General features: G+C 42.5%; 1 protein-coding gene across 2 annotated transcripts in view; it reads right to left on the bottom strand.

The window, feature by feature from the left end:
* Positions 1-8722, bottom strand: part of LOC127915293 (ADAMTS-like protein 4) — a 131850-nt gene extending 123128 nt beyond the window's left edge. For both annotated transcript variants that reach the window (XM_052495132.1, XM_052495133.1), the window contains exons 1-2: positions 8552-8722; positions 7033-7096 (exon numbers count right to left, since the gene is read on the bottom strand). In XM_052495132.1, coding sequence (XP_052351092.1) covers positions 7033-7096; positions 8552-8574 — 87 coding nt within the window. In that variant the 5' untranslated portion in view covers positions 8575-8722. The remainder of the gene's footprint in view (positions 1-7032; positions 7097-8551) is intronic.
* Positions 8723-19658: the final 10936 nt, after the last annotated feature.

Here is a 19658-nt window from a genome sequence, read left to right as displayed (position 1 = left end):
TGTATTTCCTAATAATATTAATAACAATGTCAAATTAACACATTTACAGAAAGACCTGTGTGAAGGCCAACTTCCTTAAGAGGAACCTTTTGAGGCAATTAAATCTTTCCAAGCCTGGAAAAACACCATGGCTTGATGGTATACCAGTAGAGGTATATCAGACCATTTTTGATGTCCTCAAAGATCCATTATTAGCATGTTTTAATTACTCCATTATTAACTCCATTATTAGCATATTTGAAATTTGTGGACGTTCAGGTACTCAACAAGAAGGTCTGATTTCATTACTACTAAAACAGGACCCTGGTGGTAAGTATAAAGATCCAGTCCATTTATAAAACTGGAGGCACCAAAAATCCTGGCGAAATGTATAGCACAGAATAGAAAGGTTTTACCAGATATTGTTCATCCTGATCAGACAGGTTTGGACGATATATTGGAGATAATATATGACAATTACTTGAAACAATTGAACATTATGAAAGAGCAAAGATACCAGGCCTGGTCTTCGTAGCAGATTTTTAAACGGCGTTTGATAAAGAACAATTAGAATGTATATATAAATAACTGGATTACTTTATATTCTGTTAATCTCTTATACAATGGGTTAAAGTTATGAACAGCAACCCCAGATGTAAAATAGTAAATAATGGTTACTTCTCAGAAAGTATTGAGCTTTAAAGAGGAGTAAAACAAGGCTGTCCGTTGTCTCCATATCTATTTATTATGTCCATTGAAATGCTAGCTATTAAAATTAGATCCAACAAGAACATCAAGGAGTTAGAAATCCAGGGGATAAAAACAAGTGTCAATGTAGGCTGATGCAAAAGGTTGCATGTTGAAGGTTGCAAGTTTTTTCTCAAATCCGCAATCTGGATTCCTGCACAGTTTCAATTAAGATCTTGATCACTTTTCTAGCCTCTCTGGACTAAAACTTAATTATGACAAGTGTACCATATTACATATTGGATCGTTAAAAGACACCGTGTTTACACTATTTTGTAGTTTACCAATAAAATGGGCGGATGGTGAATTAGACATACTTCGTATTCACAACACAAAAAATATAAATGAACTTACCACAATCAATTTCAATAAAAAGTAAAATTTATAAGATTCTGCAACCATGGAGAGGCAAACACTTGTCTATTTATGGAAAAATCACATTGATTAACTCTTTGGTCCTAACACAGTTTACTTTCTTACTAATGGCGCTGCCTTACTCCAGACGAGTAGTTTTTTAAATCATATGAGCAAAAAAATATAACATTTTATTTGGAATACTAAGCAAGACAAAATTAAACGTGCCTATTTATATAATGAATATGAGTTTGGGGGGCTAAAATTATTCAATATTAAAATCTTTAAACCTCTTACTGAAAGCTTTACTCATACATAAGTTATATTATGTTACTCCTACCCCCTACTTTTTCGAACATTCTGTTAAAAATCGCGCAACATTTCAGCGCCCTGCTGCTCATGCCAGGAATATAGTATATGCATATGATTAGTATGTGTGGATAGAAAACACTCAGACGTTTATAAAACTGGTTAAATCACGGCTGTGACTATAACAGAACGTGTGTTTCATCGAAAAGCGCAGGAAAATCTGATCACTGAAAATGGAAATATATATCCATCCGCCACTTCAACCCATTGATAAAGGCGAACCACAATAAATGGGGCTGAGGTTGCAATACCTACAGCTTCCACACGATGTCAACAGTCTTGTCATTTGCCTAGGCTTTGTTTCTTGGTCAAACGAAGAAGAGACAAGCCATTTCTTCCGGTCTCCGACCGGATATTTTGGTTGAGATTTACCCGGACATTATTTCCAGACGGACAGCTCAAGAATATACATCGCCTTGTGATCAATTTGGTCGCTTATTAACGTGTACTAATACCTAAAGTTGCATTACAAAAGTATTTCGAAGTGTTTTGTCTAAGTTTATCATCGACTTTTTTAATTTAAAAAAATGACGTTACGTTATAAGACGCTATTTTTTTTCGTTTATCACACAGTCTTCATAGATCGATATCTAGGCTATATATGGACCGATTTAATCGAAAAAAAAGACCCAATAGTGATTATGGGACATCTAGGAGTGCCAACAAAGAAGATGGTCAAAGGTAATGAATGTTTTATATTTTATTTGTGCGGTTTGTGTAGCGACGACTATGCTAATTATTTTGTTTACGTCCCCTGCGGGTCTTTTGGGGTGTTACATGCTATCAGATAATAGCTTCTCATGCTTTCGCCGAAAAGCATTTTAAAAATCTGACTTGTTGCCTGGATTCACAACAAGTGTAGCTTTAATTCAATACCCTGCATGTGTATTTTAATGAACGTTTGAGTTTTAACTAGTACTATTAGCATTTAGCGTAGCGCATTTGGATTCCCAGATGTCTAGATGGGACGCCTGCGTGTCAGGTAGGAGCAAGAGGTTAAAACCTAAAATAGTTATCCAGCAGATTATTAAGAAAGGTTCATCCTTTATTCAAAAATGGTCCTTTTGCCTTTATACAGATTACAACTTTAATTTCCAAGAAGTTGTAAATTTCTGTAATTGAAAATGACATTTTGTTTAAAGTATCGCCCTTTCTTAACTCTTTTGGGATAGGGGGCAGCATTTTCACTTTTGGATGAATAGCATGCCCAGAGTGAACTGCCTCTTACTCTGTCCCAGATGCTAATATATGCATATTATTATTAATATTGGATAGAAAACACTTTGACGTTTCTAAAACTGTTTGAATGATGTCTGTGAGTATAACAGAACTCATTTGGCAGGCGAAAACCTGAGAAAAATCCAACCAGGAAGTGGGACATCTGAGGTTTGTAGTTTTTCAAAGCTTGGCCTAGCGAATACACATTGAGATATGGATAAAGTTGCATTTCCTACGGTTTCCACTAGATGTCAACCGTCTTTAGAAACTTGAATGAGGATTCTACTACTAGGACCGTAACAGAACTTTTCGAGTTCTGACGAAGTGCTGGCGTCTCATGAAAATGGATTACTGGGCTCAACACGCTAACAACAAATGGCTATTTTGGACATAAATTATGGACTTTATGGAACAAATCAGTCATTTATTGTCGAACTGGGATTCCTGGGAGTGCCTTCTGATGAAGATCATCCAAGGTAAGTGAATATTTATGGTGTTATTTCCAGCTTCTGTTGACTCCAAAATGGCGGATATTCCTCTGGCTGTTTTGGGTTCTGAGCGCCGTTCTCAGATTATGCTTTTTCCGTAAAGTTTTTTTTATATTTGACATAGCGGTTGCATTACGGAGAAGTCTATCTTTAATTCTGTGAATAACAGTTGTATCTTTTACCAATGTTTATTATGAGTATTTCTGCAAAATCAACGGATGTTTTGGAATCAAAACATTACTGCACATAACGCGTCAATGTAAACTGAGATTTTTGGATATAAATATGCACATTATCAAACAAAACATACATATATTGTGTAACATGATGTCCTATGAGTTTCATCTGGTGAAGATCATCAAAGGTTAGTGATTATTTTTATCTCTATTTGTGTTTTTTGTGACTCCTATCTTTGGCAGGAAAAATGGCTGTGTGTTTTTTTGACTTGGCTATGACCTAACATAATCATATGTTGTGCTTTCGCTGTAAAGCATTTTTGAAATCGGACATGATGGGTAGATTAGCAAGATATTTATCTCTCATTTGCTGTATTGGACTTATCCAATATATTTTTTAATTTCGCGTGCTGCCTTTTCAGCGGAATGTTGTCGAGGGTTAGAAAGGTTAAACAAGCCATACAAAGCTGGTTACAATTTCAGTTTTTCCTCCAGAAAAGGTAGAAAAAATATTACAAAAAATGTTATGGTTAAACTCAAATATACTGATTAATAAAAACACATTCTTTATGGATAAAAAAAGGAATTATATTTATTAATGATATTATGAATAAAAACGGTGGAGTTATGAGCAGGCATTCCCATATATTTTCAATAGCTGCTATTGAAAATATATGAGAATGTCTGCTCAATCCAAACTTACAACCAACTGATTGCAGCATTACCACACATATGGAGGAGGCAAGTGGAAAGGGGAGAAGGTAACAAACTTGTTTGCTTTCCCTAAATTAAAGATACAAATTGTCTGAAAGGAATTGGCATAAATAGAAAATATACCTGTTTCATTTGAGGCCCAAAATGTTGACACCAGCAACAGTGTGTGAAAACCTTTTGAAGACTTACAGAAAACGTTTGACCTCTGTCATTGCCAACAAAAGGTATATAACAAAGTACTGAGATAAACTTTTGTTATTGACCAAATACTTATTTTCCACCATAATTTGCAAATTAATTAATTAAAAATCCTACAATGTGATTTTCTGGATTTTTTTCTCATTTTGTCTGTCATAGTTGAAGTGTACCTATGATGAAAATTACAGGCCTCTCTCATCTTTTTAAGTGGGAGAACTTGCACAATTGGTGGCTGACTAAATACTTTTTTGCCCCACTGTATATGGGGCATACAACAATTTCAGCTCTGTAGATTTTGCTGCGATGAGACAGAATCACTACATAATTTATTCTGGTAATGCCCCTATGTAGCTTGTTTCTGGTCACAGATTCAGGAATGGTGAAGAAAATCACAACATTCATTTAAAATTAACCATACAAATAGCAGTTTTGGGCGATTTTGAATAAATAAATAACATAATAATACTCGTAGGAAAGGCTTTCATCTTTAGCTCACAATCTGTGGATACTATAGAATTAGAAAGATTCAAAATGTATGTAAAACATCACAGCACAATTGAAAAATATATGGCACATGGAAACCAAACGAGGGTGACAGGTGGGATGGGCTGAGAGTGGCTGAGGGGTGGGATTAAAGAGCTGAGGTCTATGGTGATAGATGGGATGGGCTGAGAGTGGCTGAGGGGTGGGATTAAAGAGCTGAGGTCTATGGTGATAGGTGGAATGGGCTGAGAGTGGCTGAGGGGTGGGATTAAAGAGCTGAGGTCTATGGTGATAGGTGGGATGGGCTGAGAGTGGCTGAGGGGTGGGATTAAAGAGCTGAGGTCTATGGTGATAGGTGGAATGGGCTGAGAGTGGCTGAGGGGTGGGATTAAAGAGCTGAGGTCTATGGTGATAGGTGGAATGGGCTGAGAGTGGCTGAGGGGTGGGATTAAAGAGCTGAGGTCTATGGTGATAGGTGGGATGGGCTGAGAGTGGCTGAGGGGCGGGATTAAAGAGCTGAGGTCTATGGTGATAGGTGGGATGGGCTGAGAGTGGCTGAGGGGTGGGATTAAAGAGCTGAGGTCTATGGTGATAGGTGGGATGGGCTGAGAGTGGCTGAGGGGCGGGATTAAAGAGCTGAGGTCTATGGTGATAGGTGGGATGGGCTGAGGGGTGGGATTAAAGAGCTGGCTGAGGGGGATGGGCTGATTAATTAAAGAGCTGAGGTCTATGGTGATAGGTGGGATGGGCTGGGGCTGAGGGGTGGGATTAAAGTGGTCTATGGTGATAGGTGGGATGGGCTGATGGCTGAAATTAAAGAGCTGAGGTCTATGGTGATAGGTGGGATGGGCTGAGAGTGGCTGAGGGGTGGGATTAAAGAGCTGAGGTCTATGGTGATAGGTGGGATGGGCTGAGAGTGGCTGAGGGGTGGGATTAAAGAGCTGAGGTCTATGGTGATAGGTGGGATGGGCTGAGAGTGGCTGAGGGTGGGATTAAAGAGCTGAGGTCTATGGTGATAGATGGGATGGGCTGAGAGTGGCTGAGGGGTGGGATTAAAGAGCTGAGGTCTATGGTGATAGGTGGGATGGGCTGAGAGTGGCTGAGGGGTGGGATTAAAGAGCTGAGGTCTATGGTGATAGGTGGGATGGGCTGAGAGTGGTTGAGGGTGGGATTAAAGAGCTTTTGTTTGGTCTATTCTTGATAGGTGGGATGGGCTTTATATTAAAGAGCTACCATGTATGTAAAGTACCATGTATGTGTATGATCTTTCACAAAAGTATGTATACGTAGCAGAAAAGCTGTAAAATATATATATATATATAAAATATATGTCTTCCTAAGAGGGTGGAGGATGGGTTAACAAAACATAAAAAATATACAAATAAATGCCTTAATTTACCCTTAAACACTTTGAAATTTGATGTTTGGAACATCTTTGAAGTTTGACATTTGAGAAACATGGATGAACGTCTAATTCTGACGTGATACTGTGAGAGCTGGTTGGATAAACATGTAGTAAACATGTAACAAGTGTTTCCTAGACAGGCCTCTCTAGTTCTGTTGGCCCCTGCCTGAGCAAATCTGCCTTCAATTGGTGTCAAAGTTTCAGTGCCAGAATCCCTGGATGTTGTTCAGCGGGCTAGGAAATAGAAGACGTCTGAGCTAAGTTCACTTATGCTGGCAGCAGCGTTAAAGCAGTTTTATGAACTGAGGAATAAAATCATCAACCTTGTGGAATATGGATGGATGGCCTTGTGGAAGTGCTGTGGCACATCCAGCTCTGGCCTGGCATGCTGAACCCAGTGCACTGTGTTTGCATGTGTAACAGCCAAGGCTTTGATGTGTTCCTCTGTGGATCTGTTTCTCATTTCATAACTCAGAGCTGTGTGTGTGTGTGTGTGTGTGTGTGTGTGTGTGTGTGTGTGTGTGTGTGTGTGTGTGTGTGTGTGTGTGTGTGTGTGTGTGTGTGTGTGTGTGTGTGTGTGTGTGTGTCTATTTCTGAGCATGTCCAGGGCTACAATAGGTCAAATAACGGCCACACCTGTCTCTGTCTCTGTGTCAGGGGACCACTCCGCCACCAGGGGACTTGGGTAATGAGTGACATCACAAAAACACAGCTGACACAGAGCCGAGACCACTACTGACTCACGACCACTGACCCGGCGCCAGAACTGACCACTGGTCACACAGTGAGATGGTGCACCACTCACTGCAGGCTTTCATGGGCTGATCCACAGAACCCTAAACTACGATTACAGACACTAATCGCTTCAAATCACCATCACTATGGTAAAACCACTGCTCACCTTTTTCTTCTCAGCCTTGGTCAGCGAGGATGTGACTGCCACAAAACCCCACAGCACATAAACCCTGAGAGAAGGGTAAGGAAGAGAGAGAGAGGATATAAAACGATGAGGGGGATAGAGAGAGGAAGAGTGAAGAGGGGTTTAGTAAACAGAACCAGATATGATGAGTTTCCTTACAGAGGATGTATTATGGGGATACACTGTGTATCCTCATATCCTAAGACTGTCAAAACGCCTCAGTAGCTTCATAAACTATATCATTTAATAGTCAACACATACTTCTCTTTCCCTAACAGTCCAGAGCCTGTCTAGTAGCTGTTTAATAAACGTTCTATCATGAGTAAAAGCACCGTGCATAATGTGTTTTCTTTCATTATAGGACATACTGTAAAACTAACTCTCAGCAGTTCAGTTGACACTCTGTCGAATGTTCCAGACCTTGCTATGTTAGAGGTGCACACCATGCGTCGTTTTTTCCCGGCGCCGCGTGTGAATTCAGGAATAACTGTTTCTTTGACCTGGCGGTTCAGCAGCGGTTCAGCGGCATACATCACAATCAATCTGACCGCGCCGAGAAGGTGCAAACAAACTAATGCGTCCAAACATCAGCCGTGTTTTTCCTCCCACCTGTCCACACCCTGCGGCTTTTAAACACACAAGCCCACATCCAAACGCAATCACTCGCAATCCCAAATCATCATGTACACTTGTTTGAATAGTTTGAGACTTGGAGAGTGGGGCCTCTGGCTTTGGTTTATATTGGCCACATGATTATAGGTTCCTTTAAAGTGGGTTTATATAGCTACAAACTGAGGACGCATGCGCACTGGGCTAAAGTAGATCATTTGAGATGCACCAACACAATTATTGTGGGAACTGTGAAGACACACCACAATCCCATAACATCACCGCAATCACAAATCCGCAGGCCACATGTGACCGCTGTGACTAGTGCAGTTTCTCCAATGTGTGTACCGCCGCCGTGTCCCCTCCAACTGAAACCCTCCCCACAGTCCCCAGGCCCACACTAGACTAAACAATTATCCCAAAACCACAGACAAAGGTCCCGCACAGCCTGACACAACAGATCCGCTCAGCCTGAACTAACGACCCCCTACCCGCGTCCACGTTTATCTTTACAGTGGCACATTGTAGAATAAAAACGGAGAGCGAGTGAAGGTGTACAAGGAGAGAGAGTGGGAACTGTGACAAAATCTGCCCAGACACAGTGAGTTTTAACCTCAACCCCAGCCCGAGGAAAATTCGTTCTACATATCGTGCCCATGCAACGCAACACATGCGCGTGTACGCTTCACCTATATGCTATAGCACACACAGGATCTTTATTCACAACAGTTGGCCTTTCAACAGTTTTAAATGCGTATAGATAACATATACTTACTGTACACTACTACACTTACTGTAGGCTACATCGCCACTGAAATAACATTTGGTTAGAATCATTTCGCACACATAAAGCGTGGAGCAGGTTATCGGTCAGTAGAGTCCCCCAATTTACCTGTACAGAAACCTGAGACGCATTCTCTCGGTGGCCTCGCCCTGAAGTATTTCCCCTCCGGTAACGACTTTCTGACCACCGTATATGTGTTTTTGTTGACTCCCGGGGTGAGTTATTATCAGTTCCTTTCGGCGATAGTCAGACCAACCACTGTCTTCTGTGTGGTTGTGAGAGAGGTTCCTTCGCGTGCTCGCTCTCTCTCTCTCTTGATCCCCCTCGTTCTGTCACACTCACTCACTCCTCCCTGGATTTGGATCAGGGAAGGGTTTCAGAGTTTTTTTTTCTCGTTCACCCGACAACTTTTCTTGTCCTTGTTTTAAACTGGTGTGACGTCTGGCAGCCGGGGGTCCTGAAGGGGGAAAAGAGCGATACAAAATGGACAGATTACACAACCCTCTCTCTCTGTCTCTCTCTCCTTCCATATCACACACGCGGGCACCACTCTGACTAATCTATAATTGAGTAATTGAGAGCCGCTTTCTGAGTTGTACAACAACCCTATATAAGAATGTTCTATTGTACAGACTTGTTCTGATCACTAATAATCATCAACTCATTGTTGACAACTGCTCAAGGAGCTCAGAGTTGGCAGCGCTGACAGTAGCACCCCGTGGCGCGCACGCAACCCCCTTATTGTTTTAGAGCCAATAAATGAAATAAAAACAATTCAAGACTACTGTTTTACAACATCGACTATGAAACGTAGGTCTATTGGAACTAGGGGGGCTGAATCCTTCCACAGAACTGTATCAATCATGCAAATATCTTATGAGAATAGTCGACGGACCAAACAGACACACCCACATAGTTTATTGTTATTAACTTCTGAAATGTCCGTCTTTGTGGATGTTTTAGTTCTGATGTGTTTGTTATTGGCATGCATCGGTCCCAACCCGTTTTTATAACCGGTTTAATCGGGAATAGAAGTGACATGGTACAGCGCGCGAGCGTTCCCGAGGGAAGCAATTGGCCGCGTTGCGTTCCAAATCTGGAGGGGCGATAACACAAGTGGACCCAAAGCGCAGCGCGGGCGATACCACATCAGAGAGAGAGTGGTTGGGGAGCGGTTGAGGAGCAGAGGCGATGATTTTCGGGTCAAAAGCATAACTGGAACTGGCGCGGCAGTAAGTTTAGTGGCATTATTTGTTGTCTGCAAACACCGATAAGACTGGCCTGAGTGAATTGTCACTGCTTCCGGCTGCGTTTGCCACAGGTTTATGAGTTAAACACTAGAGGGGAAGAGGGAAGGGTGGGAGAGAGAAAGAAGGGTGGGAGAGAGAGAGCGAGAGGGGGGATGTGTGTATGGGTATGTCTGATCTAACACAGAGCTACTGGTCTCAGAGGACAGTGTGCTTTTCTTGGCCAGCAGAAATACAGAGATGGTGATTAGCTACATCAAACACTGCACGGCTTATGATTACATCTGTCACACTAACATTCTGTTGTATGAAATGATGAGGATAAACACACACAGTATCACAGGATGTAGCCTATACTGTAACTAACTACACTGTATTAGAGAGTGTGTGAAAGACCTGCTGTCGTATTGATACTCAACAGAACTGATCCATTATCAAAGAGTAACAACAGGTTGTGTTTTTGTGGTCACCATGGTAATCTCTCCAGTGCTGTGTGCCCTTCTCCATCCCTCTCCCTTTCTGTCTTGTTCTCGCTCTCTCTCTTGACCCTCCTGACCCTTTATCCACACACTTTTCTATATTCCTCTTGATTATTCTCTCTTCTCTATTTCTCTCCATCCCTCTTCCTGTATCTCAGAGGCAGTAACCAGAGTGTGGGACCTGTTGGACATGCACGGCCAACCACACAGCCCTGATTAGCAAGCAATCACCATATCACACAAGAGCGTGTGTGTGTGTGGTATATAACTGTAGATCTGTTATTTGTCTCGGGTGGCTGTAGTGAGTAATAGCACTGTGATCCGGGGCAGTTCCACCCCAGGGGAACAATAACCCCCTCACCCTAACTACCTCTGCACCCCTTTGCAACCTCACACACCAACCCACACACATAGACACTACATTTACATTTACATTTAAGTCATTTAGCAGACGCTCTTATCCAGAGCGACTTACACACCTCAGGCATTATTACTCTTGCCACATACCCTTGACCCTTTCATTGTCAGAGTGCTAAGTTTAATGAGGCTTTCTGGGAACAGGAGAGAGAGAGGGCAAGAGAGACATTTGAAATGTCTCTATTCCTTTGGAACTTTTGTGAGTGTAATGTTTACTGTACATTTTTTAGTCTTTATTTCACTTTTGTTAATTATCTATTTCACTTGCTTTGGCAATGTAAACATGTTTCCCAAGTCAATAAAGCCCTTTGAGTTGAATTGAGTTGTGTTGAGAGGAGAGAGAGAGAGAGAGAGAGAGAGAGAGAGAGAGAGAGAGAGAGAGAGAGAATGAAAGAGAGAGATATAAAACGATGAGGGGGATAGAGAGAGGAAGAGTGAAGAGGGGTTTAGTAAACAGAACCAGATATGATGAGTTTCCTTACAGAGGATGTATTATGGGGATACACTGTGTATCCTCATATCCTAAGACTATCAAAATGCCTCAGTAGCTTCATAAACAATATCATTTAAGGCTGACCTAATACTATACTACACACACAGAGAAGGGGTAATGAATTAGAGAGAGAACGGGGGCTCAACGTTAGAGGGTGGAGGCAGAAAGGTGTAAAGAGGGGGAGACAGTGACAAAGAGGGAGTAGAGAAATAATGAATGACAGAGAGAGAGAGAGAGATAGAGCCTTCTATGCCATCAAAAGGAGGATCAAATTTGATATACCATAGGAACTGGCAAAAAATTATTGAATCAGTTAGAGAACCCATTGCCCTTTATGGTTGTGAGGTCTGGGGTCCGCTCACCAACCAAGATTTCACAAAATGGGAAAAACACCAATTTGAGACTGCATGTAAAATTCTGAAAAAATATCCTCAGTGTACCACATAAAACACAAAATAATGTATGCAGAGCAGAATTAGGCCGATACCTGTTCATGATCAAAATCCAGAAAATAGCCGTTAAATTCTACAACCAACCATTCCCAAACCTTCCATAACAAAGCCATCACCTACAGAGCGATAAACCTGGCGAAGAGTCCCCTAAACAAGCTGGTCCTGGGGCTCTGTTCACAAACACAAACAGACCCCACAGTGCCCCAGGACAGCAACACAATTAGACCCAACCAAATCATGAGAAAACAAAAAGATAAATCACTTGACACTTTGGAAAGAATTAAAAAAACTGAGCAAACTAGAATGCTATTTGGTCCTAAACAGAGAGTACACAGTGGCAGAATACCTGACCACTGTGACTGCCCCAACCTTAAGGAAAGCTTTGACTATGTACGGACTCAGTGAACATAGCCTTGCTATTGAGAATGGTCGCCATAGGCAAACCTGGCTATCAAGAGAAAGCAGGCTATGTGCAGACTGGCCACAAAATGAGGTGGAAACTGAGCTGCACTTCCTGACCTCCTGCCAAATGTATGACCATATTAGGGACGCATATTTCCCTCAGATTACACAGACCCACAAAGAATTTGAAAACAAATCCAATTTTGATAAATTTCCATAGTGTGCCATCACAGCAGCAAGATTTGTGACCTGTTGCCACAAGAAAAGGGCAACCAGTGAAGAACAAACACCATTGTAAATACAACCCGTATTTATTTTCCCTTTTGTACTTTAACTATTTGCACATCATTACAACACTGTATACAGACATAATATTATATTTGAAATGTCTTTATTCTTTTGGAATATTTACTGTTCACTTTTGGTTGTTTATTTCACTTTTGTTTATCCAGTTCACTTGATATTCACTTGAAATGTAAACATATGTTTCCCATGCCAATAAAGCCCCTTGAATTGAATTGAGAGAGTGACTTCTGTGAGTGTAATGTTAACTGTTAATTTCACTTTGTATATTATCTACTTCACTTGCTTTGGCAATGTTATGTTTCCCATGCCAATAAAGCCCCTTGAATTGAATTGAAAGAGCTGGAAAGGGAAGGAGGGAGGGATTTGTCTGGGTCAGATGGAGTCAATATTTGTTCCATTCCAGAGGCATCTTATAGATGGATCAAAGAGGAGGACTGTGTATTCTTAACAGAGTGGGAAGAGAGGAAAGAATAGCTGAGTCTGAACAGAAAGAGAGGGAGGGAGGGTAGTTGGACAGTAAGTGAGGTGGCCAATAGAATGGGTGGTCTTTTGGCATGTAAGAGAAGGCAAGGAGGGGAGGTAGTGTCTATCACAGGAAGTTGGTGGCATCTTAATTGGGGAGGACGGGCTCGTGTTAAATGGCTGGAGCGGAATCGGTAGAATGGTATAAAATACATGTGTTTGATAACCATTTAATTGGCTCCGTTCCAGACATCATTATGAGCTGTCCTCCACTCAGCAGCCTCAGCAGGTTCCACTCTCTCTGTCTGTCTCCACATTAACACATTAACTCCACATTAACTCTCACACCCACCAAGGGGAGTTTGCATTGGAAGACTCATAACACAGCTACAGGTGTACGATCTTAATTTGACCTATAGTGTCACAGCAAAATAATCCTGCAGCAACAGGATTGGAATGTTTAGTGCATAATGTTGCTTGATCAGTGGTTAGGCTATTGGCTGGCCAAAAGTAGACTACATGAAAAGTTCAATACTGATATATAACCAACCGTGTGTTAGTGTAGGTTTTCAGGGAATTTATGTAAATCACAAAGCTGATCTGCATTTCCTGCGGTGCAGGAAAATTCTCAACAACAAAAGAGTGGTCAAATTAAGCTACAAATGTGCTCACAATAATGATTCTGAGATGGATTAGGAGAGCTTCATGTTAAGGATTGCAATATATTGCTGTATCATCTTGGCTTAATGGTCAAGTGATAAACATGCTGCACCAACACTTTCTTTGACACTTTACTGTACTGAGTCATCCCAACCTCAACAACAAAGCTCTTCAGTACAGTTTGTCTAGACTTGGCATGGGAAAATGCAATGTGGTCTCAAACAATTCATATTATTCAGTATGTAAATCTGTGACACTTAATTTAGTATGATATGTTACATTAGGTTACATCATGAATGGAATTGCGGTCGTTCCATATCATAATACCTTGAGGACGTATAATATCATACGTTTTAATTAGTCATACAATAGCATATGAAGCATAGAAGGACATTCTGATGTGGTTTGGTTGGGCTAGGACATTCTGATGTGGTTTGGTTGGGCCAGGACATTCTGATGTGGTTTGGTCGGGCTAGGACATTCTGATGTGGTTTGGTCGGCCTAGGACATTCTGATGTGGTTTGGTCGGCCTAGGACATTCTGATGTGGTTTGGTCGGCCTAGGACATTCTGATGTGGTTTGGTCGGGCTAGGACATTCTGATGTGGTTTGGTAGGGCTAGGACATTCTGATGTGGTTTAGTCGGGCTAGGACATCCTGATGTGGTTTGGTCGGCCTAGGACATTCTGATGTGGTTTGGTCGGGCTAGGACATTCTGATGTGGTTTAGTAGGGCTAGGACATTCTGATGTGGTTTAGTCGGGCTAGGACATCCTGATGTGGTTTGGTCGGGCTAGGACATTCTGATGTGGTTTGGTAGGGCTAGGACATTCTGATGTGGTTTAGTCGGGCTAGGACATCCTGATGTGGTTTGGTCGGGCTAGGACATTCTGATGTGGTTTGGTCGGGCTAGGACATTCTGATGTGGTTTGGTAGGGCTAGGACATTCTGATGTGGTTTAGTCGGGCTAGGACATTCTGATGTGGTTTGGTTGGCTAGAAGGACATAGTGAGAAGTTCACTGTGAAGTGTTGACAGACCACCAGTCAGATCAGTCTCCAAAACTGTTCCCCACTTTCTCTCTTTCTCTGCTGTCCCCCTCCCTCCCTTTCTCAAAAAAGTCCCCCCCTTTTAGGTCAATGTCACACATTTCCATCTAATATATTTTGTAGCATTCATACAAGCACTCACACACACACTGATCACTTGCTCCTGTTTTTGCCCCCAACAAATGTAGTTATGTTATGTCAAAGGTTAAATATGCAGGTGCAAGTGTGTGCAGGTGTGTTATTTGTGCAGGTTGTGTTATTTTGTCTTCTCTCAATATTCTGTCCCTCTAGTTCCTCTTTTCACACAGGTTGGCACCAGCTCACACAGCAGAATTCAAAACCTATGGCCTCTCTTTTCTCTCACTCTCCAGTTCTTTCTCTCGTTCTCTCTCTTGCTCTTTAACCCTCCACTTGCCTCTTTCTGTCTCTTTCATAAAGCCGGAATTTACCTCCAGCTAGCTGCTTCGAGAGGAGTCATACAGTAAATATTTATAAAGAGGCAGAAAGCAGGTTTATTCTTGCTGTCTCCTAAACTAGTCCAAGCCTCCTCGCCTCACCTTCCTCTGAACTGAGAAGAGAACTCGCTCTCCCTCTTGGCATCATCTCACCACGCTGGGGAGAGAAAATAAACCAAACGCCTCTCTCACAGGGTGGTTGGAAAGAAGAGACAGACGGGCCGACACACACACACTCTTTTCAACTTCGATCCTTGCTCCTGTCAAATCATTCTTTCTTTCCATCTCTCCTCCTCCTCTCTCTCTCTCTCTGCTGAGAAGAGGATAGGAAATCAGGTCAGCTGTGTGTTGTTGAACATAGCAGACATATTTGAGAGCAAAGTGAAGCCAGAGCTAGAACTGTACCTTACTGTACCGAGGTGTGTGTGAGGGTACATCCATTACTGGCTATATGCAGGGCCTCTCCAGACCTGGCACTTTCATTGGGTTTGTGTGTGTGCAAGCATAAATATATGTGTGTGTGTGTGTGTGTGTGTGTGTGTGTATGCCTCCATGGGCATGAAACCTTCACAGATTATGTGTGTTTGTGTATGTGTGTTTGTGAGAGAGTGTGTGAGGGTGCATCCATTACTGGCAACAGTGGCTTGCGAAAGTATTCGCCCCCCTACTTTGTTGCCTTACAACCTGGAATTAAAATAGATTTGGGGGGGGGGTTGTATCATTTTGATGATGCAAAATATTTTTTTATTGTGAAACAAACAATAAATAAGACAAAAAAAACAGTAAACTTGAGCGTGCATGACTATTCACCCCCACAAAGGCAATACTTTGTAGAGCCAACTTTTGCAGCAATTATAGCTGCAAGTCTCTTGCCATTTTATTACGTTTGCAATTGCAACAAATAATCTGCTCAGACCCCAACCAAGGACCATCAAAAGTTGTGCTATAAATTCACAGACAACACAAAGATTCCTTGATGCCCTTCCAGACTCCCTCTGCCTACCCAAGGACGCCAGAGGACAAAAATCAGTTAACCACCTAACTGAGGATCTCTATTTAACCTTGCGCAATACCCTAGATGCAGTTGCACCCCTCAAAACTAAAAACATTTCTCATAAGAAACTAGCTCCCTGGTACACAGAAAATACCCGAGCTCTGAAGCAGGCTTCCAGAAAATTGGAACGGAAATGGCGCCACACCAAACTGGAAGTCTTCCGACTAGCTTGGAAAGACAGTACCGTGCAGTACCGAAGAGCCCTTACTGCTGCTCGATCATCCTATTTTTCTGACTTAATTGAGGAAAATAAGAACAATCCGAAATTCCTTTTTGATACTGTCGCAAAGCTAACTAAAAAGCAGCATTCCCCAAGAGAGGATGACTTTCACTTTAGCAGTAATAAATTCATGAACTTCTTTGAGGAAAAGATTATGATTATTAGAAAGCAAATTACGGACTCCTCTTTAAACCTGCGTATTCCTCCAAACCTCAGTTGTCCTGAGTCTGCACAACTCTGCCAGGACCTAGGATCAAGAGAGACGCTCAAGTGTTTTAGTACTATATCTCTTGACACAATGATGAAAATAATCATGGCCTCTAAACCTTCAAGCTGCATACTGGACCCTATTCCAACTAAACTACTGAAAGAGCTGCTTCCTGTACTTGGCCCTCCTATGTTGAACATAATAAACGACTCTCTATCCACTGGATGTGTACCAAACTCACTAAAAGTGACAGTAATAAAGCCTCTCTTGAAAAAGCCAAACCTTGACCCAGAAAATATAAAAAACTATCGGCCTATATCGAATCTTCCATTCCTCTCAAAAATTTTAGAAAAGGCTGTTGCGCAGCAACTCACTGCCTTCCTGAAGACAAACAATGTATACGAAATGCTTCAGTCTGGTTTTAGACCCCATCATAGCACTGAGACGGCACTTGTGAAGGTGGTAAATGACATTTTAATGGCATCGGACCGAGGCTCTGCATCTGTCCTCGTGCTCCTAGACCTTAGTGCTGCTTTTGATACCATCGATCACCACATTCTTTTGGAGAGATTGGAAACCCAAATTGGTCTACACGGACATGTTCTGGCCTGGTTTAGATCTTATCTGTCGGAAAGATATCAGTTTGTCTCTGTGAATGGTTTGTCCTCTGACAAATCAACTGTAAATTTCGATGTTCCTCAAGGTTCTGTTTTAGGACCACTATTGTTTTCACTATACATTTTACCTCTTGGAGATGTTATTCGAAAACATAATGTTAACTTTCACTGCTATGCGGATGACACACAGCTGTACATTTCAATGAAACATGGTGAAGCCCCAAAATTGCCCTCGCTAGAAGCATGTGTTTCAGACATAAGGAAGTGGATGGCTGCAAACTTTCTACTATTAAACTCGGACAAAACAGAGATGCTTGTTCTAGGTCCCAAGAAACAAAGAGATCTTCTGTTGAATCTGACAATTAATCTTAATGGTTGTACAGTCGTCTCAAATAAAACTGTGAAGGACCTTGGCGTTACTCTGGACCCTGATCTCTCTTTTGAAGAACATATCAAGACCATTTCGAGGACAGCTTTTTTCCATCTACGTAATATTGCAAAAATCCGAAACTTTCTGTCCAAAAATGATGCAGAAAAATTAATCCATGCTTTTATCACTTCTAGGTTAGACTACTGCAATGCTCTACTTTCCGGCTACCCGGATAAAGCACTAAATAAACTTCAGTTAGTGCTAAATACGGCTGCTAGAATCCTGACTAGAACCAAAAAATTTGATCATATTACTCCAGTGCTAGCCTCTCTACACTGGCTTCCTGTCAAAGCAAGGGCTGATTTCAAGGTTTTACTGCTAACCTATAAAGCATTACATGGGCTTGCTCCTACCTATCTCTCTGATTTGGTCCTGCCGTACATACCTACACGTACGCTACAGTCACAAGACGCAGGCCTCCTAATTGTCCCTAGAATTTCTAAGCAAACAGCTGGAGGCAGGGCTTTCTCCTATAGAGCTCCATTTTTATGGAACGGTCTGCCTACCCATGTCAGAGACGCAAACTCGGTCTCAACCTTTAAGTCTTTACTGAAGACTTATCTCTTCAGTGGGTCATATGATTGAGTGTAGTCTGGCCCAGGAGTGGGAAGGTGAACGGAAAGGCTCTGGAGCAACGAACTGCCCTTGCTGTCTCTGCCTGGCCAGTTCCCCTCTTTCCACTGGGATTCTCTGCCTCTAACCCTATTACAGGGGCTGAGTCACTGGCTTACTGGGGCTCTCTCATGCCGTCCATGCAGGGGGTGCGTCACCTGAGTGGGTTGATTCACTGTTGTGGTCATCCTGTCTGGGTTGGCGCCCCCCCTTGGGTTGTGCCATGGCGGAGATCTTTGTGGGCTATACTCAGCCTTGTCTCAGGATGGTAAGTTGGTGGTTGAAGATATCCCTCTAGTGGTGTGGGGGCTGTGCTTTGGCAAAGTGGGTGGGGTTATATCCTTCCTGTTTGGCCCTGTCCGGGGTGTCCTCGGATGGGGCCACAGTGTCTCCTGACCCCTCCTGTCTCAGCCTCCAGTATTTATGCTGCAGTAGTTTGTGTCGGGGGCTAGGGTCAGTTTGTTATATCTGGAGTACTTCTCCTGTCCTATTTGGTGTGCTGTGTGAATCTAAGTGTGCGTTCTCTAATTCTCTCCTTCTTTCTTTCTCTCTCTCGGGGACCTGAGCCCTAGGACCATGCCCCAGGACTACCTGACATGATGGCTCCTTGCTGTCCCCAGTCCACCTGGCCATATCTGCTGCTCCAGTTTCAACTGACCTGAGCCCTAGGACCACGCCCCCAGGACTACCTGACATGATGACTCCTTGCTGTCCCCAGTCCACCTGGCCATGCTGCTGCTCCAGTTTCAACTGTTCTGCCTTACTATTATTTGACCATGCTGGTCATTTATGAACATTTGAACATCTTGGCCATGTTCTGTTATAATCTCCACCCGGCACAGCCAGAAGAGGACTGGCCACCCCACATAGCCTGGTTCCTCTCTAGGTTTCTTCCTAGGTTTTGGCCTTTCTAGGGAGTTTTCCTAGCCACCGCGCTTCTACACCTGCATTGCTTGCTGTTTGGGGTTTTAGGCTGGGTTTCTGTACAGCACTTGGAGATATCAGCTGATGTACGAAGGGCTATATAAATCAAATTTGATTGATTGATTGATTGTATGTTTCTATAAGCTTGGCACATCTAGCCACTTGGATTTTTGCCCATTTTTCAAAGCAAAACTGCTCCAGCTCCTTCAAGTTGGATGGGTTCCGCTGGTGTATAGCTTTAAGTCATACCACAGATTCTCAATTGGATTGAGGTCTGGGCTTTGACTAGGCCATTCTCAGACATTTAAATGTTTCCCCTTAAACCACTCAAGTGTTGCTTTAGCAGTATGCTTAGGGTCATAGTACTGCTGGAAGGTGAACTTCCGTCCCAGTCACAAATCCCTGGATGACTGAAACAGGTTTCCCTCAAGAATGTCCCTGTATTTAGCGCCATCCATCATTACTTCAATTCTGACCAGTTTCTCCATCCCTACCGATGAAAAACATCCCACAGCATGATGCTGCCACCACCATGCTTCACTGGGGATGGTATTCTCGGGGTGATGAGAGGTGTTGGGTTTGCACCAGACAAAGCATTTTCCTTGATGGCCAAAAAGCTCAATTTTAGTCTCATCTGACCAGAGTACCTTCTTCCATATGTTTGGGGAGTCTCCCACATGCCTTTTGGTGAACACCAAACCAGTTTGCTAAAAAACATTTAAGTAATGGCT

Source organism: Oncorhynchus keta, chromosome 34 (genome assembly GCF_023373465.1).
Source record: "Oncorhynchus keta strain PuntledgeMale-10-30-2019 chromosome 34, Oket_V2, whole genome shotgun sequence".
NCBI classification, from domain to species: Eukaryota; Metazoa; Chordata; class Actinopteri; order Salmoniformes; family Salmonidae; genus Oncorhynchus; species Oncorhynchus keta.
The sequence above is the reverse complement of the archived record's forward strand: the minus strand, read 5'-3'. Positions and strand labels throughout refer to the sequence as shown.